Source organism: Vigna umbellata, chromosome 4 (assembly GCF_029865625.1).
Source record: "Vigna umbellata cultivar VRB3 chromosome 4, Vumbellata_1.0, whole genome shotgun sequence".
NCBI classification, from domain to species: Eukaryota; Viridiplantae; Streptophyta; class Magnoliopsida; order Fabales; family Fabaceae; genus Vigna; species Vigna umbellata.
The window spans coordinates 43,486,051-43,513,289 of record NC_142168.1 but is presented as its reverse complement, the minus strand read 5'-3'; the positions used below and the strand labels follow the sequence as shown (position 1 = coordinate 43,513,289).

Here is a 27,239-nt window from a genome sequence, read left to right as displayed (position 1 = left end):
GAAGAATAATTCACCTTCTTATGTTCTTAATTTCTGGTTTGGGTCCATGGGACTCTCTACCGGTCTACAATCAATCATGCCTGTTTGTTGTAATATATCAAGAGCATACTTCCTTTGGAAGATTACAACTCCATCTTTTGATTGCGCTACTTCAATGCCTAAGAAGTATTTGAGAAACGCAGGGTGTTGATGTACTGGGAGATTGAGATGGTTGTGCTAAGTTGTTAGACTTTAACCTTAAATACTCTCGATATTCATCCTCAGAAAACATAGAATTGGAAGTTTCAGTCTTTGAAGTGGAAGTTTCAGTCTTTGAAATACTGGCGATTTTGGAAGGGAAACCATGTAAGGAGTAGCAATTCTCTTGAGTGTGACCCATCCTTTTACAGTATGTGCATTGAGGACGTCCCCAACCTCCTCGTCCTCCTCCTCTAGTTCCACGTCCTCATCTTCCTCGTGTGGCAACCATGACAGATGGTTCCACGAGTTCATGCACTTCTTGAGTTTGAGGTACCGGGACACGTAGAAGGCGAGTGGTCAATGTTTCCATGGAAGGAACCTCATGACTAATTAGAAGTTGATCTCTGAGATGATCAAAATCGGGATGTAGGGCACTAAGGATCAATACCATATAAAGTTTGTCTAGTTTCTTTTTGATATCCTTTAATGGGTCCACTTCCAAAAACATCATGAGTTCTTTGACAACAGATTGGCCAATTCACTTCACATTGTCACGTATTCATCAAAGTGCATAGGCCATTTAGTTTTGGCCAGGGTGCCAATTGCACCGTTATGTTTTTAACGTTGTAAGCCAAAAGAACCATGTTGAACATTTTTTAACAAAATATGGGACCTTACTGAACTTTTTTAAAAGGTAGGAGGACGTTGAACAAATACCCCAAAAGTATGGACGAAATGATGTATGAAACCTTATTATTAAAAGCATTTTTTTATCTAAATAATAAACTCATGTACTCATAAAAGTAAAACAAATTAAACTAAACAAATATTAGTGAAAAAATCTCTTCATTAATTAAAATATATGTATATGTTTTTAAATATTAGATTTCTTGCTTCCATCAGGTTTCTATTAAACCTTCCAAACATGTTCTTCCTGCTCCTATACTTGATGGCAACCTCCTTAGTTAGGTTGGGCCAAAGCTAGAAGAAAAATTTATGGTGAAGAGGGAAGGGTGAGTGTTTGCGGAAGTTGGTGGAAATAAGCAAAGTGTTTCATGGTTTTGGTGCTATTATGGATGATGAAGGTGGTGTTTATGATGCTCTAAGAGAGGATAGGCCAACCCTTGTAGGAAGGTAGCTAGAGAAGGCTACTTGGGTTTCTCTAACCTTGGCCTCCCGCACTTCAATGGATAGATTATTTTAGTCACTTTTACTATTAGCCATCCTATTCATTGTTTTCACCTCATCCTCCCAAAATCTGCAATAAATGATATAATGCTGAGAAAAACCTTTGATAAAATGTCCACCATCTCACGTTTTTCCATTCACAAACTTGAACTTACGAACTTGCTTAAAAAAGCAAAATACAAAGGATCAACACATTAATAAAACAATTGAATTCACAAAATATGACAATTTTGTTCCACCTGTACAATTTTCTGAAACTAAATCAGCAACGTATTTAATTGGCTACAAAATTGATTGATGACACCCTGCTTCTCAACGGCTAGGAATGTTCATCAGGTTCAAATTCAGTTGTTTGGTCCTTTTTTTCACTTCAAATTAAACAAATAAAGAGACAAAATCAGAGTTCAAAATCAAAGGAAGAATATTGCCTAGATGTGTTTAATCTCACCTATATAACAAACCATTTACCAAAATACCTTTAGCTTCTCTACGTCCACCGGGATACCTCTCTTTTCTTTCGGCTTTTGATTTTAAGCTCTTTTCTTTCCATAATTAGAAATCATCGTTTACTTAAATATACTAATGTACTTCTTACCCCTTTTCTTTGGAGTTTGCTATATCAGCTGATGCCTCTATTCTCTTTTTTTCTGTTTTTTTCCTTCCCCTGTGCAAATTCTTTACTTCTTTGATTTAACTTTTTTTCATTAACAAACCTTTTTCTTTTAGCACTAGTTTTTGTTTCCCTCTCAATGCTACCCATCTTCATTTCCTCGACATTCTTCGCACCGAAAACCTACACAATACATCAAAGTAAACAAGTCGATTGGAAAAATGGCCAATTATGCAAGTCAATAACGGGAAGAGAAAGAAGATATTCGGTGTTTTATACCTCTTTCCCTTGCTCTGAGAATTCTTTATTTTTTTTTCTCCTTTTATTTTTCTTCAACAGTCCTTTCTCTGCAAGCATTTTCAGTTTCTGTTTTTTCTGCTCTTTAGCTTTCTCCTCAAAGCCATCATCTATCATTCTCATTTCTGCTACATTCTTAGCACTGAAAACCTACAATACATCACAGAATTAAGAAGTCAAATAGAAATTTAGAACAAAAAAACCAAACCTTTACATAGCTCATAATTGAAAATGCAAAAATTATTTAGACACAGAAAAGGAAACAAATTAAATATATAATTCAATAGTTAGAACAAAAAATCGCCTAGCAAAAACATACCTTCTTCATGAGAGAAAGTGTAACATCCCAAAATACAGTAATTACCATAATTCAGAATTAATTACGATTAACAGTAACATAAACAGTCTTTGCATTAAACACAGGATTAAAAGAAACCGAACAGCTTCTGTACAGAAGAACGTACGCTCAAAATAAAATTCCAAGTTAAACAGGACGAACGGTTTTACAAAAACAATTAACCGAACGTCCAACTATTCTACCATTTACAGTCTAACATCAACGAGCGCTCTAAGGCTCGGCCTTTACTTCAACCTCGACCAGATTTGCATCTTCCAAATTTTCTTCTTCCAGCATTTCTTCAAGAGATGCACCACAATCTGCTCACACCCACAACGGATGATCATTGCATTTTGACAAGACGAACGTACATGGACAGTAGACAACACAATGGAAATGCAAGGGTAAGCTTATAATATTTAATTCATACGTTCAGCATACACAATCAACATTTTGATGCACACGCATAACATACAATTTAACATAATGTAACATAGTAATTTATATATATAATAGACGACCGTCCGGACTGTATGAACCATGTAGTTACAAGCATCCTTGCACCCGAGTGATGTAGTAACTGGGATACCCTCAACAGCTGCCACTCGAGGTTAATCCCTCGCCCATAACTAAGCGATAAACGAAGGACCTCCTGCCATTCCCACGCATGACTACCCCCTTCTACGTGAAGATGAGTATCACGGAATATCAGGATGGACCAAGCCTGGACTAACTTATCCATGTTCATACTTTATCAAATTTAATATTTAATATACCTGAGACGTTCCTCCTTGGAACGCTCGTTCAAATTCCATAATCATAAAATCACTTCATATATGGTTCGCACATTTTATACTTCCCTCAACATCACATTCTCATTCTTAGTTACACTTCCATAAAAAGACGAACGTTAATTAACTGTTTAGACGAACGCTATTTGAGATCAGAACGAACGCTATTTAAAGATAAGATCGAACGCTATTTAACAATAAGATCGAACGCTTTCGAAGACGAACGCTTGACATGAGGTCGAACGCTCTCAAAGACGAACGCTCGACATGAGGTCGAACGCTCTCAAAGACGAACGCTCGACATGAGGTCGAACGCTCTCAAAGACGAACACTCGACATGAGGTCGAACGCTCTCAAAGACGAACGCTCGACATGAGATCGAACGCTCTCAAAGACGAACACTCGACATGAGGTCGAACGCTCTCGAGAACGAACGCTCGACATGAGGTCGAACGCTCTCGAAGACGAACGCTCAACATGAGGTCGAACGCCCTCAAAAACGAACGCTCGACATGAAGTCGAACGCTCTCTAAGATGCAAATGGGGACGCTCGTTCACAAGCATAATTCTTTCCAAATGAAGGAATCTTATTCTAAGTTAGTTTAAAGGGAAACCGAACGGTTTAAGACCGTACAGTGACGAGCGTCATTTATTAAAGGGGATGAATAAAACATCAGATTTCTCACCCTTAGAAAATTCTTTCAGATATCAAATTTATAAACTTTATAACTTTCATTCCAGATTTAATTCTTCTTAAATATCATCATCATATAGATCTCATCATTTTAATCATTCCAACTATACAATAACCATACTCCATTCATACGTGATCAAATCAACATGCATTTCAATCAAAATCCACAACGTATTTAATACATACATACAGGGCTCGTTCATGACAGATCAATCAAAACCAGCATTCATACCAGATATCAGTAAACGTTCATAACAGCTCAACTTCATATTTTTCATACATGCAATCCAGATTACACAACATGCAGGTATAAATTAAACATATAAGCTTCCCTTACCTGGATAACAGTGAACGTTTAACAGTGTAACTTGAATCTGCCCAACTATGACTTCCTACCAGACAAGGTCTTTCTTACGCTCCTTAACTAAATTTAACCAAAGAAAACTCAGAACTCAGATATTATCCTTGCATGCAACTATGAACCCTAGTTTTCCAGAAACCTAAGGACGAGCTATGGAAGGGAACTTACCAGTTCCAGTCCTTGAAGCTGTTCGGTCCAGTGGATAGCTCTCAGTGCTACGGAAGTTCCTACGGTGCTGGAAATGGAATCGGAGGAGAAACGTGAAGATTACAGTAGAGAGAAGTTTAGGTTTTCTAGAGAGAAGTTGGAGAAAAATGGAGGTGTTAGGTTCTGGGGAAGACGAAGTGTGCGTGCAAGTGAGAGAGAGTTTCTCAAAACTCTGATTTTGTGGATTTCCACGTCAAAACTGATGAGCGTCTCCCATCCTGCCACCTGCACACCAAACCCTGCTTTGGAAGCTTCTCCCGCGACACGTGCTGTGCGTGCATGCAAAGATTGGTGCGTTTTTAATGTTTTTCAGAGAAATGATTTTTGGCTCAGCTTTTCATGCACAGCAGAGATGATATCAGAGTTGGGAGTGGGTTTTTAAGGGGATTAAACATTGATTGTGGGTTGCATTAATGATGACATGATAAGTAATTTACAGAGTTAATTTCTAGGGTCTCACAGAAAGCGCCTCACTTTCTTTGTATTCAATCATTTCAAGTTGTTTCTCAATAAGTGCTTCTATTTCATGAATAAGTTCAACATCATTCTGAAAATGTCAAACAAATAAGGAAACCTTTGCAATAAAAATAAAAATATCAGAATCCTAAAATGATTTCATTTATACGAACATGAGTAACAATTGAAAAAACTAAGACACTTCCTCCGAAAAAACACAGCAAAACCACATATCAACAAATATTTTCTGAATATGTTTGAGTAATAACTCCTCCCAATAGAATGGAATTATTTATATTCAGAGGCCACACAACCTATGTCAGCACACTTAAAAATGGTTATACATCAAGATATCATAGACACTGCCATCCACAAGACAAGCAGGCAATTATCTAGAGTATGAACTCATTTTTCTAAGGTTTGCACAACACCCACAATCAAGTTTAAAAGTACAGACTTACATCGGTATGTCTGGGATTCAGATTGTACCGATTTAGATACTAACATAATTCAAAAAGGAAGAACCTAGGGCATTACCCCAGAATCCATGCAGTTTAAAAGTACCTATGGTCCCCCTATAAATCTCAGAAACCAATTCACGTCAACCATAGCAGGTATTATAGTTTAGTTGGTTAGATTCATAATATCCCTTTTAAGCTAAATTTAGATGGATATGGTCATTAAGTGTCAAATTAGTGAAATGACACCTTTAATAACTTTCAGAGATGCAAAAATTTATCAATTTAATTGTTGAATTATATAACTGTCTATGGTAACATTGTTGATTTCAAGCTTGGGCAAATGAGGAGGGTTGTGTCATGCCCATTTCCATGGCTCACTCAAAATGAATGACGTGCTAATCCTAGGTTTTACCTAGAATAACAAGTTGTATCTCTCGACTATAGTATTAAATGAGTTTAGTCGCCACATCAACACTCAAGTGTGATGTTGCATAAGCAACAGGCCTCTCAAATTTAACAATTTATTACAAACAAAAATTCTTAGGTATTAGGTACAAATTCAGTACTTGCAAACTTCAATTCAAATAACAAACAAATATACAAGCTTTAATATTAAATATAACATGTGCTAACCTGGGTGACAAGGCTCAAAGCCAGTCCACCTCTACCGGCTCTTGCCGTTCGACCAACCCGATGAATATAATCCCGTGGAAACCTGGAGATGAATAGTTGCAATATGCTAATTGAAATGCTTCAAATGTCTATTAAGAAGGTAAAGAAATTGGCACAAGAAAAGGTAACCTTGGAACATCATAGTTGATAACAAGGTCAACTGTAGGAATATCCAATCCACGACTGGCAACATCAGTTGCTAGCAGTACAGAAACCTTTCCTGATTTAAATTGATGAAGAGCTTCAAGCCTTTGAGTTTGTGATTTGAATGAATAAAGAGTTGTTGCTTCTTGATCAAGAACTTCCAGCATTAAACTTAAACGATGACAATCTCTGAAATTTGGAAACATTATCTAAAAACTATTTACAAGAGAATGACAATAGTAGGGTAGGATCACTTTTATTATTTTACATATCATTGTGCTACCTAACTTTCAGAAATTCTATCATTTAGGATCCTTATTCAAAGGGATTTTCTTTAGCCAATTACAGCAAGTTAATTGACCCTTTGATTAGGGTTAGCATTTCAGTATGCAATCTAACTTGAAGAATAAAAGGCATAAGTGCGTGAGCATTGTTTTATGACATCACATCAGGATACACTATATAAATTCAAGAACCTATTTACCTCCTTCATTATCTAATATCATATTTCAACAGGAATAAAAGATGAACGTAACTGCTGCCATTTTTTAACTTGGGATATCTGAATACGAATTTAGAAACAAAATAGCCTTTCTATAAAGAAAACAAAAATAGCCAACAGAGTCAATGACCTCATTTTCAGAGTCCTGTCAAATTCATGATAGCAGAACATTGTTCATTTACATTGCAAACACCTTAGCACTAAGATTTGGTCACAGTTAAACAGTTCCAAATAAATGAAATAATGAAATGCATGTGAATCAGGTATGCCTCGTTATTCAACTAAAGATGTCTATATAAGCTATTGTTGGAGGAAAAAGAGGATGGCAACAAATGCCTAATAATTATTTACCTAGTTGAAATAATAACCGCTTTCAAAATTTAATAACAATCAAATTATATTTTGCACACATAAAGGCCTAAATTTAGCTTAGTAGAACAAAAACAGCTTGGATTGTCAACAAAGCCATGCTAAACATCGGTTGGTGTGGGGAGTTACACACCAAAAGTGAAAGCAAAGCAAGCAATTATTTATATATACAAATTATAGGGGCCATTTTTCATTCCTTGTATGAATACCAGTTATAACATGACAGCTCTCAAGCTTCATTAGCCAAACAAAAATTTCTTCCAACATCAATTTCCATCCTTGACCTCCATGCAGTATTAGTAACTTGAGCATTATGGGATATCTAAGTCCCACATACTATGGGATGTTCAAATGAAGTACATATGTGCTTGGTTCTATAATGCCTAAAAGCAAGCCTTTAAGGGTGGGTGGGTTCCTCTAGTGCTTGAGAACTTATCAAATGGTATTCAGAGCAGTAAACCAGAGAATTGTGGCTGTCATTTGTGGCAGAGTTTTAGAGCTTTCTTAATCAGAAATTGAGCACATCACTATCAAACAAAACTTGAAAAAAAAAGTGGAGCAACCACAACATGATGAGGCACAACTAGAGACTGGGTATATGATTGAGGCCATCCATCACTATCACTCTTCTGCATGCACCTTCTCCATTCCAAACTCTGACTTTCCATTTCTCCTTCTTCTCTCTAGAAAACCCTCCCTTCTCTCTACCAAAACTCACCATTTTTCTCCTCCGATCACATTTCAGAAACCGTAGAAGTGTTCCCGGCGATATAAGCTTCAATTTGAACCGATCCTTTCTGCGTTCTGAAACTGGTAAGTTTCACGTCTCTAGCTGTTAGTTCATATGAGCATGCAAACCAAGCTTTGGTTGCACGCGGTCACCTTATCTGAACCAATCTTGGTTTTCTGTAATTTGTTTAGTTTGAAGAGTTTGTTAAGCGATGTGGGTAGAAGAAATCGTATTTCTACAAACTGAGTTTTAGCTTGAAGCACGTTCGTTCACTTTAAGAGGTAAGGGAAGCTTATCTAATTTAATTGTATGTTGTTGTACGTTCGTGATTATTAAATGCATGTTGATGAATGATTGAACGTATGTGTTGAGGATGAATGCTGATATGATTGTCTATGTGGGATATGAATTATTGGTATGACATGAATCGTATGAAAGTATGCGTATTGATGTGAATATGAATTTTATCAAGTTATGAGGTTAGGAAATTACAAGCTAAGAAAATGAGTTTTGAGTGTAAATAATTCTGTATATGAGACTATACTATGATAAAAATACGTTCGTTACTGGACGGTCATCGACCGTTCGGTTCTCCTGTTGAACATAGTTGAAATGGGATTCTTTCATTTGGAAAGAATTCTAGTTGAGGACGATGATAACAATTGAAAAACTGTTATTTTCATGCTTACAATTGATACTAAAAGCAACCTTTATACTTAGAAATTAGCTTGAAATCATGCTTTTATTCATATTTTCAGAAATAAGAGAGCTGGACAGGTTTATGCTTGATTTCAGTGTTTTTGTGCAGGTTTTAAGGTGAATTTGGTGAAAGAAGTGAAGAAGGAGAGAGATGGAATCAGAAAAGACATCAAAAAGTGCAAAAGGAGAAGCCGCAACTGCCGCTCAGCGGCAGTTTACCGCTGAGCGGCACTCAGGAGTTCACGTTGGCACCGTTGAGGGGCACAATGGCCGTTGAGGGGAGAAAACGACTCACGCACTTACCGCTGAGCGGCACTATTTTTGGGCTTGGGCTTAATTTTCTGTAATTTACGAATAGTATATAAGCTTTAGGGTTTCCTAGGGTTTGTATCTTTGGCTGGGACGAAGCAAACACTCTCTCTTCCACCCCTTTGAAGGAGGATCTTGGATGCTCAGGCTACCTCTTCACCTTTTTAGGGTTTTATCCTTCATTCTTTCATTATTGTTCATCTAGGTTCACCATGAATATGATGAACTAAACCTTGTATGTTTGTTGGGGAATCAATGTAATCTTTTGAAGCTCTCATATATGGAATTTGTGCTTGCATCTTAATCTAAGACTTATGCTTTCTTTCATCATTAGTTAGGGTTTTTTCCTCTTTACTCAAGGCTTGCTTTGTTTAACTCATTCAATGCATGATTATTGATTTTGTCGATACGGGAACGTACGGGGAAGTCTAGATCCGGGGAATTACTCCCAATAGTATATTGGTTGTCGTTAAGCTCCTGTGCTAAAAGAACTAATTATTAGGAATGCTAGGAATTGTATGAACTCGTAATTGGGGATAGGCCTTCTTGACAAGGTAATTTAGAGAGTGGCATTAACGATGATGACTTGAATGTTGAATTCCTAAAATATATGAGAGTGGATAAGATGAAATTGACCCCCAACAACATACTCATCCATATATTCCATTGAAAGTATTTGTATTTTGTTTTAGCCATTGATCACCCTCATGCATACATGTTTATTTTCGTCTTTTGCATATAAAATCCAATTATTTCGTTCTTAAGTCTTAGCTAATCAACAAATCACATAACTAAACTAGGCCGTGAGTCCTTTGGGAGAACGATACTTGGTCTTACCAAGTTTATTACTTCAAACGATTCGGTCATACTTGCCGATTGTAAAACAAGTTTGTGACAACATATTTTGGTGATCATAAAATTGTTCATCAGACGAGCGCCTCCTTATAGTAGTGTTGTGCTTGAACGATCGGTCAAGCGTAGTTGCATCTGAGTATCTAGCAGAAAACCTAAATTCGTTACCTATATATATATATATATATATATATATATATATATATATATATATGTAATTGTATAGGTAGTTGTTTCTAAAATACCATTCCTATGATATCTTATTTATAAATCTTTTATTCTAAATTTTAAGTAGTGCTCGGTCTTACACCTAGCGCTCGTACTGAGTAGTGCTTAGTCTTACACCAAGTGCTCGTACTCGTTTCATTATATAATCTATCATGATGAAAAGTAGTGCTCATCCAATTTCAGAAGAACCTTCCTTTCCCTTGTACGGTCATTTACTGACATGAGATTTCTATATGTGAATTATTCTAAGTTTGGTCCTTTGATGTCCTAATAGGTCCACCTTATTGTCTCAGACCAAGAGTTACCAGTTCTATATATCTTCTTTGAGTTTTGATCGGAGTTCACGAGAGTCAGTTCATTTAACTAATTCAGGTTGTAGAAGAGGTTCGTCCCATATTGCATATGTGTACTTGATTGCTTTCTAAAAGATTCAGTAACCCTTTCAGTAGTATTCGGTTCTAGGATGAGGGAGTTCCTTGCTTCGTTCCTATCGTTCGTCCTCGTTATGAAGGGGGCTGAACGTTCGGTATTTTCATGTTCTCATAAATGATTATGAAAATGGCACTAAAGTGAAGGATTATAAAGCATTAAAAGTTTATGAGATGAATATGAGATTATGGATTTGAACGAGCGTTCCAGGGAGGAACGACTCTTGGATGAATATTGATATCGTAAAGTATGAATGTGGACAAAGCTTGGCTGACGATTCATCCTGATGTTCTGTAAGTACTCGTTCTCACGTAGAGAGGGTACGTCATGTATGGGAACGACAGGAGGTCCTAGTCCTTAGGTTTACTTTGGATGGAACGGACTAACCTCGGGTTGCAGCTGATGAGAATTCCAGTTACTACATCACCCGGGTGCACGAACGTCGTAGCTACACGGAATTCATACAGTCCGGACGGTCGGTCTAGTATCAGGGTTTTGATTAAATTGTTTATTGGAATGTATTTGATTGTGCTTACATGTAAAAATGTATGTTATTACCTGAATTAAATTAAATAAACTTACTCTGTCTTTCCTTGTGTTGTCTTCTTGTACGTCCGTCTTGTTTTGCAATGATCATCCGTGTGGATGTGAGCAGATGGAAGCGCGCTACTTGAAGAGGCACTGGAAGAAGATATTTTGGAGGACGCGAACCTCGTAGACGTGGAGGTGAAGGCCGAACAGTAGGACGTTCGGTGGTAGTTAGTAGTCTAGTATGAAGTGGTCGTTCGGTCACTTCCTTCCTTTTGTTGTTATTTGACCGTTTGGTAATTTTATTTTGTAAGTCGTTCGGTCATGTTTTCCATTAATCTTGTACAGTTTGTTTTGGCAACGCTATGTAAGGTCGTTCGACCAAAACCTTAGTCTTGTTTAGTATAAAACTGAATTGGGTTATCATTAAATATAATTAATTCTATTATATGGTGTTTACTGTATTTTTGGGATGTTACATTAGTGGTATCAGAGGAGTTTTGTTCTCTTAAGGACACTGTAGGTTATGAGTGCACTGTGTTTTTGCTGTGTGTTTAATGTGTGTTTAATGAGTTATTTTAAACTCTTTGAACATGACTAACGATCGTTTTCTCTGCTTCTCAGAGAACTAATGGCACCAAGACCTCCTCCTCCACCACAACCCACCGAACGTGATGTGCCCGACAACACCAGGTTGTTGGAATCAGTGATCGAAAGGCTACAGCAACAGAACGCTGTATTGATGCAGCAGAACGCGGCTGCCTTACAGGGTCTAGAGGTCGCACGCGCCAACTCTTAGACAACGCAACGTCAGTTGATGGAGATTATTGCCGCGACAAGGAACACGGCCGGAGCATCAACGTCTAATGCGACTCATCCGACCGAGTGGAGCTTGGAGAGTTTTCTTCAGCACCACCCAGCCAAGTTCAATGGGAAAGGCTTACCGGACGAGGCTGACCAGTGGTTGAGGGACATGGAGAGAATATATAATGCCAAGAGGTGCCCGGACGAGAATCGCTTGGCATTCACGGAGTATCTGCTAACAGGGGAAGCAAGCCACTGGTGGACGAGCATGAAGGCTATTTTGGCGGACGCTCACAGTCCCATCTCTTGGGAAGTTTTCAGAAGTAAATTCTATGAGGAATATTTCCCAGACAGCGTTCGTTACGCAAAGGAAGTGGAGTTCCTTCAATTGGTACAAGGTGGGAAATCTATATTAGAGTATACCAACACTTTCAAGCATTTTTATTGAGGTTCAATACTATGGCCACCAATGAAGAGTGGCAGTGTCGGAAATTCGAGAATGGGTTAAGGAGTGATCTGAAGGTGCTGATATCCAGCCTTTGTATTAAGTCATTTCTTGCAATGGTTGAGATGGCCAAGGTGTTGGAGAAGAATGTGGCTGAAGTGGAGCAACAGAAGAAGCAACAACCAGCAAGGACTAATCTAAATCAAAATAGGACGTCGTACGCTCGTCCAGCACTGCCATCGAATTCAAGCGGATCGCAAGCTATGGTTGTTGCCGGACAGTCTGGGCAGCATGGTGGAGCTGTCAGATGTTTTCGGTGTGGGGGACCTCACTACAAGTCGTCATGCCCTCAGTTGGTTGGAGGAAAATATTGCACTCGTTGCAGGAGGAATGGACACTTAGACAGCAAGTGTAACATGGGTGGACGAGCAGTCGTGCGACCACCAAATACTGGAAGAGCTCAACAAGGAAGGGGTGGTCGAGCGCAGGCAGTGGGACGGGTGTATGCGATAACGAGCGCTGAAGCAGCAAGCTCAGGTACACTTATCATCAGTACATGCTTACTATATGGACAATCTTGCTGTGTGTTATTTGATTCAGGGGCAACACATTCCTTCATCTCGAAGGCTGCGTTGAGAAACTGGGATTGACAGAGAGTGAGATGCAGTTCGACTTGGTGGTGTCAACCCCAGCGACTGGTGAGGTTAGGACGTCTACCGTTTGTATTATATGTCCTATAAAGGTCGAGGGGCATAGGTATAAGGTCAACCTGATTTGTTTGCCTCTAAAGGAATTAGAAGTGATTTTAGGAATGGATTGGTTGGCAACCAATCACATTCTTATCGATTGTGGTGAAAAGAAGTTAGTTTTTCCGAGCGAAGATGAAGAAGAGTTCTCAGTGACGCTCGGTCAATCGAAGGAGGATATCATGGAGGGCGCCAGCTGTTTCCTGATCATGACGCGTTCAGATGAAGAATTTAAAGGTGCAAGTTGGGAGCGATCGTCCATTAGTCAGTTGAGTGGAGGACGATCGGTAGCTAGACGAATTCCCAGACGTGTTTCCGAAGGAAGTACCTGGACTACCTCCTTCCCGCGAGGTAGAATTTACAATCGACTTGGTGTCGACAGCAGGACCAATCTCAATTGCACCATATCGAATGTCACCCGCGGAGCTAGTGGAACTCAAAGAGCAGATTGAAGAGTTAATGGATAAGAAGTTTATCAGGCCGAGCGCCTCACCCTGGGGAGCGCCTGTGCTGTTGGTAAAGAATAAGGATGGCAGCTCTCGGCTCTGTATCGACTACCGGCAATTGAACAAACTAACTATCAAGAACAAGTATCCCCTGCCACGGATTGACGATCTGCTGGACCAACTACATGGTGCGAGCGTATTCTCAAAGATTGACTTGCGATCGGGATACCATCAAATTCGGGTGAAGGAAGAAGACATCCAGAAGACTGCTTTTCGGTCTCGCTACGGACACTACGAATACGTAGTGATGTCGTTCGGCGTCACTAACGCACCAGCGATCTTCATGGACTACATGAATCGTATCTTCAGGCCATATCTGGACAAGTTCGTGGTGGTGTTTATTGACGACATCCTAATCTACTCCAAGAGCCATGAAGAACATTTGAGGATGGTGCTTGGCGTATTGAGAGAAAAGGAGTTGTACGCTAAGTTGTCTAAGTGTGACTTTTGGATGAAGAGTGTGTAGTTTTTGGGGCATGTAGTCTCTACTGAAGGCATCTCGGTAGATCCGGCCAAGGTGCGAGCGGTATTGGAATGAGAGAGTCCGCATTCGGTCACTGAGGTGCGCAGCTTTGTGGGACTCGTGGGCTATTATAGGCGTTTCATTGAAGGATTTTCTAAGATAGTAGCTCCACTGACTCAGCTGACCAAGAAAGATCACCTGTTCGCTTGGACCGATCAGTGTGAATCCAGCTTGCAAGAGCTGAAGCAGAAGCTGACGAGCGCTCCAGTCTTGGTTATTCCGGACACAGCCAAACCATTCGAGGTTTACTGTGATGCTTCTCATCAATGTTTAGGCTGCGTCCTTATGCAAGAGAAGAGGGTGGTGGCGTACGCTTCTCGTCAATTGAAGATCGACAAGAAGAACTATCCAACGCACGACCTGGAATTAGCAGCGCTCGTCTTCGCCCTAAAGATTTGGAGACACCATCTGTATGGATCTACGTTCCAAGTCTTCAGTGATCAAAAGAGTCTCAAGTATCTCTTTGATCAGAAAGAATTGAACATGAGGCAGAGGCGTTGGCTGGAGTTCTTAAAAGACTATGATTTTGAACTACTTTACCATCCAGGGATGGCGAATGTGGTAGCGGACGCTCTAAGCAGAAAAGTAGTTCATGTGTCAGCCATGATGGTCAGAGAGTTAAGTTTGGTGGAGAGTTTCAAAGATCTAAGGTTACAGTTCAAGTTAGAACCGAACAACATTAGATGTTGTAACCTTAGAATATCCAGTGATGTATTCGACCGAATCAGAGAGAAGTAATCTGAGGATGAAGATTTGGTGAAGATTCTGAACGCTCTTGGAACGGATCAAGCCAAAGAATTCAACATTGGAACGGACGACTTCTTACGCTATAAGGGTAGAACGTGCATTCCAAATGACGGAGAGCTGAACAGGATTATCCTGGAGGAAGGGCACCAAAGTCGTCTTAGCATGCACCCTGGCATGACTAAGATGTATCAAGATCTCAGGAAGACATTTTGGTGGCCGGCAATGAAGAACGATGTCGCTCGTTTTGTAGCATCGTGTCTGACTTGTTGATGGACAAATTTGTAAGCACCAAAATATGATGTCACAAACTTGTTTCACAATCGGCAAGTATGACCGAATCGTTCAAGTAATAAACTTGGTAAGACCAAGTATCGTTCTTCCCAAAGGACTCACGGCCTAGTTTAGTTATGTGATTTGTTGATTAGCTAAGACTTACAAACGAAATAATAGGATTTTATATGCAAGACGAAAAACTAAACATGTATGCATGAATTGATCAATGGCAAAGACAAAAGATAAACACTTTCAATGAATTATATGAATGAATATGTTGTTGGGGGTCAATTTCATCTCATCCACTCTCATATATTTTAGGAATTCAACATTCAAATCATCATTGTTAATGCCACTCTCTAAAGTACCATTCTAGATGGCTTCTCCCTAATCAAATAGTTCATACAATTCCTAGCATTCCTAATGATTAGTTCATGAGTGCAGGAGCTTAACGACAACCAATATAATATTGTCAGTATAATATTGGGAGAAATTCCCCGGATCTAGACTTCCCCGTACGTGTCCGTATCGACAAAACCAATAATCATGCAATAGAATGAGTTAAACAATGCAAGCATTGAGCAAAGAGGAAAAACCCTAACTAATGATGAAAGAAAGCATAAGTCTTAGATTAAGATGCAAGCATAAATTCCATATATGAGAGCTTCAAGAGATTACATTGATTCCCCAACAAACATACAAGGTTTAGTTCACCATATTCATGGTGAACCTAGATGAATTACAATGAAAGTATGAAAGAATAAACCCGATAAAAGTGAAAAGGTAGCCTGAGCATCCAAGATCCTCCTTCAAAGGGGTGGAAGAGAGAGTGTTTGCCTCGTTTCTGCCAAAGATACTAAACCCTAGGACGTACAAGCCCTTATATACTAATTTAGAGTTACAAAAGATTACAAAAGCCCAAGCCCAAAAAGTGCCGCTCAGCGGTGGTTGCGCGTCCTTTTCTTCCCCTCAGCGGCCATTTTGCCCCTCAGCGTGACTCCCGCAACCTCCTGAGTGCCGCTCAGCGGTAAAATACCGCTGAGCGGTGCCTTTGTCTTCTCTTCTTTCTTGTCTTTTCTAATGTCATCTCTCTCCTTCTTCACTTCTTTCACCAAATTCACCTCAAAACCTGCACAAAAACACTCAAATCAAGCATAAACCTGTCCAGCTCTCTTATTTCTGAAAATATAGATAAAAGCATGATTTCAAGCTAGTTTTTAAGTCTAAAGGTTGCTTTTAGTATCACTTTTAAGCATGAAAATAACAGTTTTTCAACTGTTATCACTTGTCAACGTGCAAAGGCTGAGCATCAGAGGCCGGGTGGCTTACTGCAGCAGTTGGAAATTCCTGAATGGAAGTGGGATAGCATCTGGATGGACTTCGTGACCCACCTACCCCGCACGGTCAAGAATCACGATTCCATCTGGGTTATAGTAGATCGACTGACTAAGAGCGCCCACTTCCTAGCGGTCAACTTAGAGATGTCTATGACCAACCTGGCAAAGCTCTACATTAAGGAGATCGTTCGGTTGCATGGAGTACCTTCAAGCATCATCTCTGACCGAGACACAAGGTTCACTTCTTGGTTTTGGCAATCTCTGCAAACCGAGCTCGGCAGCAAACTTTAGATGAGTTCGGCGTATCACCCTCAGACGGACGGTCAATCTGAGAGAACCATCCAGACGCTCGAAGACTTACTGAGGACGTGCGTCCTAGACCACATGGGCGTCTGGGATGAAGTCTTGTCGTTAGTGGAGTTCACCTACAACAATAGTTTCCAGTCCAGCATTGGAATGGCTCCTTTTGAAGCCCTCTATGGAAGGAAGTGTCGCACACCGTTGTGTTGGTTTCAAGAAGGAAAGCAAGTGCTGACCGGACCTGAGCTCATCCAACAAACGACCGAAAAGGTGAAATTGATCCAAGAAAGGCTAAAGACGTCGAGGAGCAGACAAAAGTCCTACGCTGACAAGAGAAAAAGACCGTTAGAGTTCGCTGCAGGAGATCACGTGTTTCTTAGACTGAATCCGATCACGGGAGTAGGCAGAGCCATGCGACCCAAGAAGTTATCCCCAAAGTTCATCGAACCTTACCAAATCTTAAGGAAGATTGGACCAGTGGCATACGAGCTATCACTGCCTCCTCAACTGTCCAACCTTCATCCAGTCTTCCACGTTTCCCAACTCCGGAAATACTTAGCCGACCCCTCTCACATACTGGAGTTGGAAGACGTTCGTCTTCGTCAAGACCGAACGCTGGAGATGCAGCCGGTTCGTGTTGAAGACAACCGCACCAAGTACTACAAAAGGAAAGCTATCAGATTGGTGAAAGTGGTGTGGGACGAGAAGACGGGCGACTCTACATGGGAAGTGGAGGATGCCATGAAGGACTTGTACCCTCACCTATTTCCGGGTAAGTTTTAATTTTCGTGGACAAAAATTTTTGTAGTTAGGGGGAATGTCAGACCCCGTAATTAAACACCCAAAACCCTTATGTCAGATCTCGAAAAACCCACCCCAACCCCACCTGTCTAATCTCATTAAAACGCACTTAGAAACCCCTCTGAGCAGACGCCAGGTGTCAATAAACGAGGATCCGAATATCAGTTAGTGGGATGCAGGTGTCAGCAGGAGAACGGACGTTCGTTTTTAAACAAAACTGAATTTTCTGAAATCCGCGTCACTCTTCTGCATGCACCTTCTCCATTCCAAACTCTGACTTTCCATTTCTCCTTCTTCTCTTTAGAAAACCCTCCCTTCTCTCTACCAAAACTCACCATTTTTTTCCTCCGATCACATTTCAGAAACCGTAGAAGTGTTCCCGGCAGAATAAGCTTCAATTTGAACCGATCCTTTCTGCGTTCTGAAACTGGTAAGTTTCTCGTCTCTAGCTGTTAGTTCATATGAGCATGCAAACCAAGCTTTGGTTGCACGCGGTCACCTTATCTGAACCAATCTTGGTTTTCTGTAATTTGTTTAGTTTGAAGAGTTTGTTGAGCGTTGTGGGTAGAAGAAATCGTATTTCTGCAAACTGAGTTTTAGCTTGAAGCACGTTCGTTCACTTTAAGAGGTAAGGGAAGCTTATCTAATTTAATTGTATGTTGTTGTACGTTCGTGATTATTAAATGCATGTTGATGAATGATTGAACGTATGTGTTGAGGATGAATGCTGAAATGATTGTCTATGTGGAATATGAATTATTGGTATGACATGAATCGTATGAAAGTATGCGTATTGATGTGAATATGAATTTTATCAAGTTATGAGGTTACGAAATTACAAGCTAAGAAAATGAGTTTTGAGTGTAAATAATTCTGTATATGAGACTATACTATGATAAAAATACGTTCGTTATTGGACAGTCATCGACCGTTCGGTTCTCCTGTTGAACATAGTTGAAATGGGATTCTTTCATTTGGAAAGAATTCTAGTTGAGGACGAGCGCCTCCTTATATTAGTGTTGTGCTTGAACGATCGGTGAAGCGTAGTTGCATCTGAGTATCCAGCAGAAAACCTAAATTCGTTACCTATATTTATATGTAATTGTATAGGTAGTTGTTTCTAAAATACCATTCCTATGATATCTTATTTATAAATCTTTTATTCTAAATTTTAAGTAGTGCTCGGTCTTACACCTAGCGCTCGTACTGAGTAGTGCTTGGTCTTACACCGAGCGCTCATACTCGTTTCATTATATAATCTATCATGATGAAAATTAGCGTTCGTCCAATTTCAGAAGAACCTTCCTTTCCCTTGTACGGTCATTTACTGACATGAGATTTCTGTATGTGAATTATTCTAAGTTTGGTCCTTTGACATCCTAATAGGTCCACCTTATTGTCTCGGACCAAGAGTTACCAGTTCTATATATCTTCTTTGAGTTTTGATCGGAGTTCACGAGAGTCAGTTCATTTAACTGATTCAGGTTGTAGAAGAGGTTCGTCCCATATTGCATATATGTACTTGATTGCTTTCTAAAAGATTCAGTAACCCTTTCAGTAGTATTCGGTTCTAGGATGAGGGAGTTCCTTGCTTTGTTCGTATCGTTCGTCCTTGTTATGAAGGGGGCTGAACGTTCGGTATTTTCATGTTCTCAGAAATGATTATGAAAATGGCACTAAAGTGAAGGATTATAAAGTATGTAAAGTTTATGAGATGAATATGAGATTATGGATTTGAGCGAGCGTTCCAGGGAGGAACGACTCTTGGATGAATATTGATATCGTAAAGTATGAATGTGGACAACGCTTGGCTGACGATTCATCCTGATGTTCCGTGAGTACTCGTTCTCATGTAGAGAGGGTACGTCATGTGTGGGAACGGCAGGAGGTCCTAGACCTTAGGTGTACTTTGGATGGAACGAATTAACCTCGGGTGGCCGTTGATGAGAATTCCAGTTACTACATCACCCGGGTGCACGAACGTCGTAGCTACACGGAATTCATACAGTCCGGACGGTCGGTCTAGTGTCAGGGTTTTGATTAAATTGTTTATTGGAATGTATTTGATTGTGCTTACATGTAAAAATGTATGTTATTACCTGAATTAAATTAAATAAACTTACTCTGTGTTTCCTTGTGTTGTCTTCTTGTACGTCCGTCTTGTTTTGCAATGATCATCCGTGTGGATGTGAGCAGATGGAAGCGCGCTACTTGAAGAGGCGCTGGAAGAAGATATTTTGGAGGACGTGAATCTCGTAGACGTGGAGGTGAAGGCCGAATAGTAGGACGTTCGGTGGTAGTTAGTAGTCTAGTATGAAGTAGTCGTTCGGTCACTTCTTTCCTTTTGTTGTTATTTGACCGTTCGGTTATTTTATTTTGTAAGCCATTCGGTCATGTTTTCCATTAATCTTGTACAGTTTGTTTTGGCAACGCTATGTAAGGCCGTTCGGCCAAAACCTTACTCCTGTTTAGTATAAAACTGAATTGGGTTATCATTAAATGTAATTAATTCTATTATATGGTGTTTACTGTATTTTTGGGATGTTACACATACACTTAGACACAACTAGGCTAAAGCCACAAATTAGCCAAAGTAAAATTGAAAATCTATTTACAACAAAGAGTTAGTTCTATATACAAAATCAAGTCTAAACAAGTTAAAAATCATACAAAAGTCTAGTATTGACACGAGTCCCCGGCAACGGCACCAAAAACTTGTTAGGAGAATTCGGCAAGCGTACCGAATCGTTCAAGTAATAAACCGTGGTAAGACCAGGTATCGTTTTCCCAAGAGACTCGTAATACTAGAGAATTGTGCGATTAACAACTCATGTAGACTCAAGAACAACTCAACATTTAATAATATGTGCAAAAAGATAAATTCACAAGTAATTACAAGGTTGGACTTTGGTATTGAAGGCACTTGGAAATGGAAAAGACTAGAAATGGTATGAAATGACATTGTTAAGGTTAGTTTTCACCAAAGCACTCTTGTGTATAACCAATTTCATCTCCTCTCTATCAATTTACTAAAGTCAATCCACTAAAACACTTTAGCCCTAATCCCTTAGGTGAAAGAGCCTAGGTTTTCCTTATCAAACTCCAATCCCTTGGACAATCTAACAAGCAAACCCGCATTAAGAACTAGGATCTAAGACAACATGTGAATCATCTTCCATCCCTAGAATTAATGAACCACAAGGACTCCTATTTCAGTTCTGGGTTCCATCTTACGTCCCCATAACCCATAAAACCCCAAAATCAAGTCATGAACGTCCCCATTACATGCAAGCTTTAAGATCGGAAACAAGAATACTAGCAATTGATAGAAAAGGCATATATATAATCAAATCATTCAACAATTACACAAGATTCAATGGCTACAACTAACCCCAACAAGATGGGTTTGGCTCTTCATTTCCATGGAGAGCCTTTAAGCTTACAAAATGGCCATGGAAGAAGATGAAGAACCCAAGAGGAAGAAGGGAGTGTTCCCACGAGCCCTAGCAGCCCTCCAAGCTCTCCTTTGAGTGAATCACGCCTCCAAAGAACCAAAGACCCAAACCCCTTCGCGTTTTAGGGTTAAATAAGCTCTGTCAGACACATCAGCAAAAGTCGCGCCCGGCGCCCTCTCTGTCACGCCCGGGCGCGAGACTCTCGGACAAAGTCGCGCCCGGCGCCCCTTCTCTCGTGCCCGGGCGCGAGCCTCTCTGTAAAATCGTGCCCGACGCCCTCTCTTTCGGCCCGGGCGTGAAACTCTCGGAAAAACAGCGTCCACTGAGCGTGGACGAGCGTCCACTTCTCGCTGCCGATCGTCCACTGAGCGCCTCTTCTAGACGAGCGTCCAATTCTCCTGGGCGAGCGTCCTCTCTTGCGCGCACACTGGACGATCGTCCACTTCTCGCTGGACGAGCGTCCTCTCTAAACGTCCTGGACGAGCGTCCTCTTCTGCTTGCAGGACGAGCGTCCTCTTCTGCTAGCTGGACGAACGTCCACTTCTGCTAGCTGGACGAGCGTCCAGTTCTGCTCGCTGGACGAGCGTGCTCTTCTCGTTGGCATAGGGTGACGAGCGTTCATTTGCTGGTGGACGAGCGTTTCTGCATGTGCTTGCTTTGGTTCAGCTCTATACATTGTTGGAGACTCTTCCAAGCTGATTATTAGCTACAAAATAAGGGATTATTGATGAAATTACATCAAAGTAGCCAAAAACACAATTATTGAAAATACAAGACAAAAGAAGAGGATTTAACAAGTTATAAGTTAGAAAGGAGTTGATTTTGCTACTAAATTGATGCTTAAATAATGGTAAAAATTAGCATTATCAGGGGAGAAGGGAAAAAGAAACCTCCCCTGGTCATGGTGGCAGTTGCCAATTTTGGACTTGTAGGGAGATATCTTCCACCATTGGATCCAGCCAGGAAGTTTTTAGGAAGAATTGCTTCATCCTCCATATTTGATCAAGCAGGGAAATGTCTTCCATAGCTGGATCTAAGAAGAAGTGATTGTTGATGAGTGGGTTCAGCAGGCTCGCACCTTTGTCTTCAATTATGGGTATTTATTGATCAAATTTATGTGTACCTCCTGCAACATGGTTAGTGCAATGTGGCTCTACTGAAATTACATGCAGGGGTATGACACCCAATCCCAATGTAACAGGCTGAACCTCAGATACATCCTCAGAACATGAATTAATTTCAAAATTACAAGCAATATCGATAACAGACTCAGATTCATGTTCAGTGCATGGAGAATAAACATTGGGATGTGATATCAAAAAGTGATTCTCATCATGCACAGAGGGAGAATTAAAAACATGCTCAGCAACAATATGATTATCAGTAACATACCTATCAACAACATAATCATTAAAAGCATAATCAAATTGTGGTATGTTTACCTCCACTTCCTTGAAGATTGGTAGAGTGGTGGTAGATGAAAATGGTCTACCTGGCTCATCATTACTGCTTATTCCTGCCTGGTCCTCAAAATCTTTATCAGGATCTATCTCCTCAATCGCTAGAGTAGGGACATCTGAAGGTGGGAAAGTAGGTTGCTCAGTGGTAAGCTCATAACTCTACTCCCCATCTCCTATGTGGATGACACTCTCATCATCAGGAATCTGAACAGTCAGAAATGATTATTCCTCTAAATCATGAGGCTATTCCTGATTGAGCTGAGTAGCCGTTTGCCCTATCTGATCATTCAAACTCTGAATGACAACTTGTGTTTCCTGTTGAAACTCCATGATTTCTTGCTTGAACTGAAGATTTTGCATGGTCATCTGCTCCAATAACTCCTTCAATGTAGGTTTAGAAGTAGAAGGCTGAGGAGCTATTTGAGCAGGAGCATCATAAAATTGCATCTGATGTTGTTGCTGCTGTTTTTGTTGCATGTTGTTGTAGATGTTCGTAGCATAAGCCTGAGGTGCATTAAAGGCAGTAGGGTGCTGCAAAGAAGGACATGCATCTGTATAGTGGTCATTGGAAGGAAAAATATCACATAGTCATGCAACAGATGCAGATGGAGACGCAGATCTCTGGTTGGTAGTGAATTGTGTCACCAACTTCGCAAGAGAGTCAATCTTGCCTTCCAACTTGCTTTCAAAATCTGATAAAGACTGGGCAACATCATCATGTACGCCCCTCACCAAAGGATGTGCAATATTGTTCTCTTTATAGAAATCAGCAGAATAGTTAGAGTACCGTGCAGAAGGAGAATCATAAGTATCAGCAGAATAAGCACTATTCACAAAACCAGAATAAGTAGACATGGAAAAATAAAAATACTAAAATTACGAAATAAATAAAACACAACACATTTTTTTTAAATTAACAGAAAAAACACATACAACACGGATACAAAAACAAAACAGAACATCACAACACAAGACAAAACACAACTAACACAGCAAATATTAACAGAACAAAAAATCTAAAACTGAACCAACCATTTGATCCTTGGCAACGGCGCCATTTTGTTGAGAGGGTCGAACCTCACACAAAAGTTGATTGCAAAATTAATGCAGTATAGTTACTAGGAAGTGACTCCTAGGTCGTCTCTCAAGGACCAATATTGTGGGTTCAGTCTCAAATTTAACACGAAGTAGGGGGTGTTCTGTAAGGTTTTGTGCAGAAAATTCAATTAAATTAAAATTGGGAGTTAAAGACAACTAACAAAATTAAAAGCTGAAAGCAGAAAATCGAACGGTTCTAACCATAAGTGTTAAAACCGAACGGTGATATAAAAGACTGAACGGTCTAAAGCACTGACCGAACGGTGCACTATAAATTGCATAAAAGTAAAAACCGAGCGGTAATAACATTGAGACCGAACGGTCTCCGAAAAAGGAAATGAGCGAACGGTCGCTAAATACCGAGCGTCCTAACAAGGAACAAGACAAGTCAAACGTCACAGAGCAACGATAATAAAAAGCAGAACAAAGATATGGACGAACAATCTCTAACAGTGACGTTAGAGACCGAACGGTTGTGCACCTAGGCCGAACGTTAAGAAAACAACAGATATTGAAAACTTAGCAGAAAAAGTCGAACGGTCTCTTAACATGTTAGAGACCGAACGGTACAAAGTTAAAAACCGGACTGTCTAAATGGAGAAGCACAAAACGTTGCAGAAATGAACCAAAAAACGCAGTGAAGAGTAAATTGAACTAGTTGAACTGGAATTAACATGCAGAGCTGGAATGAAGAAAAACGAACTTTTAAACACAACTAGAAAACGTAAATCAAACCACAAACAGAGGCTGTAGTGAAAATAAACTAAAAAACATAAATGAACAAAGTTGAAAACGTAAAATGGAAACAAAAATCTGACAGAATTAAAATGCACAATTGAAAATAAACAATGAAATTGGATGAAACGAATTAAGCATAGACGATACTCACAATAAATTGGAAAATGAAAGTAATTGGATCCAAAATCTAAACGTGAAAATGGGATTGGAAACGAAAGGTAATGCGTAAAAGAAAATAAAGATTCAAGAACATCAAATAAAAAACACAAAGTGAAAATTAGAATTTACATTAGATAAGATTCAATACATGAAGATGAAGATGGAAAATGAAAACAAACCCAAAACCTCCCAAGGGGAGGAGGAAAAAGATGCTCCTAAGAGTAAACGTCTGGTGGCGGCTAGAAGACTTAGGGCAAGTGAAGGTGAATTTTGGGGTATATAGACCCCAAAAGACAAAACTGTCCTTCTAACACTAACGTGGCCACCCTTTTGAATTCCCAAATTGTGTTTGCAATATCTGGTCATCTCATCTGACCGTTCGGTTAATAAAGGATCCCACCGTTCGGTCACTAGAGGCTCAGGAGATGATGTGCAGTTCAGTCTTTACAAGACCGTTCGGTCAACAGCAATTGCTGAGACAGTTCTTTTTATGGTGCACGTCCTTTCGGTTTATGCTCTAGCTCACCGTTCGGTCACTACAATTCCATTCCCGTGCTCGCCCATTATTGGTAGCTGACCGTTCGGTTCAATGAAAGGTTCATGTTGTTCGGTTCAATGAACAAATGCAGTGTCGTTCGTTGAGGATTGTTCGGCCATTTATTGTAATCTTTCACAGACCATTTGTTCAATCCTTTAGAAGACCGTTCGTTCATCTTCAGCAGATCTTTCTCAACCTTTCAACCGTGATTGTTCTGCACAAAAATTTGATTGAAATAATTAAGCCCAAATAATGCAAATTAAATAAAATAACAATTAGTCTTGAAATTGAGCCCAAATAATGAAAATGCAAGAATAATAGATAATTAAGCACAATTCCCTGACAAAAATATGGTGCTGGAAGCTAAGTGTATAATGAAAAATGGTGACTCATCACTCTAGTTCACCCATCAACTAAGAAACCTATATTGAAAAATTTATAACGTTAAAATAATTGCCTCCATTCTCAGCTGCATGGAATGCATACCAGAGAAAGTAGAAATCCTGCGTTTGTCCAATATCTATTTTCTAAGTAGAGACACCAAAACCAATTTCAAGTCCAACCAATTTGCCAAATAAAAGTATATAGTTCCAAATTTTCATTGTCAAACAGCAACAACTTTTTTTTCTTGTAACATCACAAATTTTAATTATTTACTGAATGTCATACACAAAGGCCATTACACGGAACTATATCACCAGACCACAACAATAAGCTTCAATTGAGTCCATCATAAACAGTCGACAAAAGAAAAAGAAATGCAATAACAGACAGTCAAATTTCATCATAATAATATTGGAATGAGAATGTTTACCCTTTTTACTTCATTGCAGGTTAGGACAGGGAAGCTAAACAAAAAATAACAGCCTAATAATTTATTGAAGAAAAGCATAAAATTCTGATATTGGATATTTAGATATTAATAATCAAGTCAGGAACCAACTAACGAAAACAAAAGCATCAAACAAATAAATCAGGTGTGATTGTTTAATATAATAGAACCTAAAAGAGGCCACATTTTCCTATAGCACCACAAAAATATATAGATATGGACGTCGCATAAAAATGAATAACAAACCATAATATAGAAAACAAAATTGGTAACAAAGAATCTAAACATACAATGTAGAAATATACCTACATGTTGAGATAAACACGATGGCAGACCGAATTCCCATATCCTCCATTTTTGACAAGATATGCATCAAATATACATCCTTCACCTTTTTAGGAATGAATATCACTTGTTGCTTAAGTGATTCAACTGTTTTAAAACCTTCATATGCCTCATAGACATACATCTTATCTTGGTAAAGTTCTTGCAACTTTTGCAGATTACTTGTAGTTGTCGCAGAAAAGAACAGATTTTGTTGATTTTCAGGTAAGCATTGAAAGATAAATTTCAATTCCTCCTGAAAACAAGCATCCAGAATTCGATCTGCTTCATCCAAGACAAGAAACTGCAGCGGCATAAGTCAAATATTAATTCATATAATTATGAATAATACCATAGGTAAAAGAGTATAATTAAAATGCTTATCTGCTTTAAATCAGGTCATTCATAAAACGGGAGGAATAATTAGGGTTTATGAACCTAAATCCATTTAATGAGTTCCAAGGGTTCATATATTCGAACAATGTGCAACCCTAAACGAGATTAATTTTGTTTGAAGTTTTGGTTTTAAAATTTTTGATCTATAAATTGAAAACTAGACCAACACCGAACTGCTTATACAAACGCAGTTGCAAATCGAATTACAAGCTCACTACCTTGGTTCTGGAGAAAACAGGAGAAATATCAGTGTTCTCATGGAGCAAGACGTGGATTCTCCCAAGTGTGGCAATGACGAGGTGCGGCCTTGCAATCAAATCCTTCGCATGCTTGAGCATATTCATGCCGCCTACCACAACCGTGATGTGGAGGTGCACGGTAGAGCCCAGAACGCGGAACTGCTCCGCCAGCTGAAGCGCTAGTTCGCGCGTGGGCGTCACTACGAGTGCAAAAACGCCAAAGGGGTGCTCAACGAGAAGATGCAGGATCGGAAGAGCGAAGGCCGCTGTTTTTCCGCTCCCAGTCTCGTTGATGCCAAGCACGTGTCGGCCCTCTAGCACAGGCAGTATGCAACGTTGATGCACGTGTCGTGGCATCCGCATTCCAAGCTCCCGGCACGTACTAACGACCCACTCCGCTAGGCCGAGGTCATCGAACGTCTTGCCGTCTGTCGTGGCTTCGTCGAGGTCTTCGCGGCCGTGCAATATTTCCAT

The 27,239-nt window shown here is 39.7% G+C and overlaps 1 protein-coding gene across 1 annotated transcript; it reads right to left on the bottom strand.

The window, feature by feature from the left end:
- Positions 1 to 1,906: 1,906 nt before the first annotated feature.
- LOC124837279 (DEAD-box ATP-dependent RNA helicase 36-like) lies at positions 1,907 to 27,239 on the bottom strand. Its single transcript, XM_088112891.1, has 7 exons — positions 26,745 to 27,239; positions 26,112 to 26,434; positions 6,384 to 6,587; positions 6,216 to 6,297; positions 5,126 to 5,212; positions 2,258 to 2,425; positions 1,907 to 2,161 (listed from the first exon to the last, which is right to left on the bottom strand). The coding sequence occupies exons 1-7, from the start codon at positions 27,237 to 27,239 to the stop codon at positions 1,988 to 1,990; spliced, it is 1,533 nt and encodes a 510-aa protein (XP_087969017.1). The 3' UTR covers positions 1,907 to 1,987.

Excerpts from the sequence above, each read along its gene's own strand:
- LOC124837279 (XM_088112891.1), bottom strand. The coding sequence starts at position 27,239 with ATGGAAATATTGCACGGCCGCGAAGACCTCGACGAAGCCACGACAGAC. Across the intron at positions 6,298-6,383 it reads ATCAACTATGATGTTCCAAG|GTTTCCACGGGATTATATTC; the intron begins GTTACCTTTTCT and ends ATTCATCTCCAG. Across the intron at positions 2,426-5,125 it reads AAGAAAGTGAGGCGCTTTCT|GTTTTCAGTGCTAAGAATGT; the intron begins GTGAGACCCTAG and ends GATGTATTGTAG.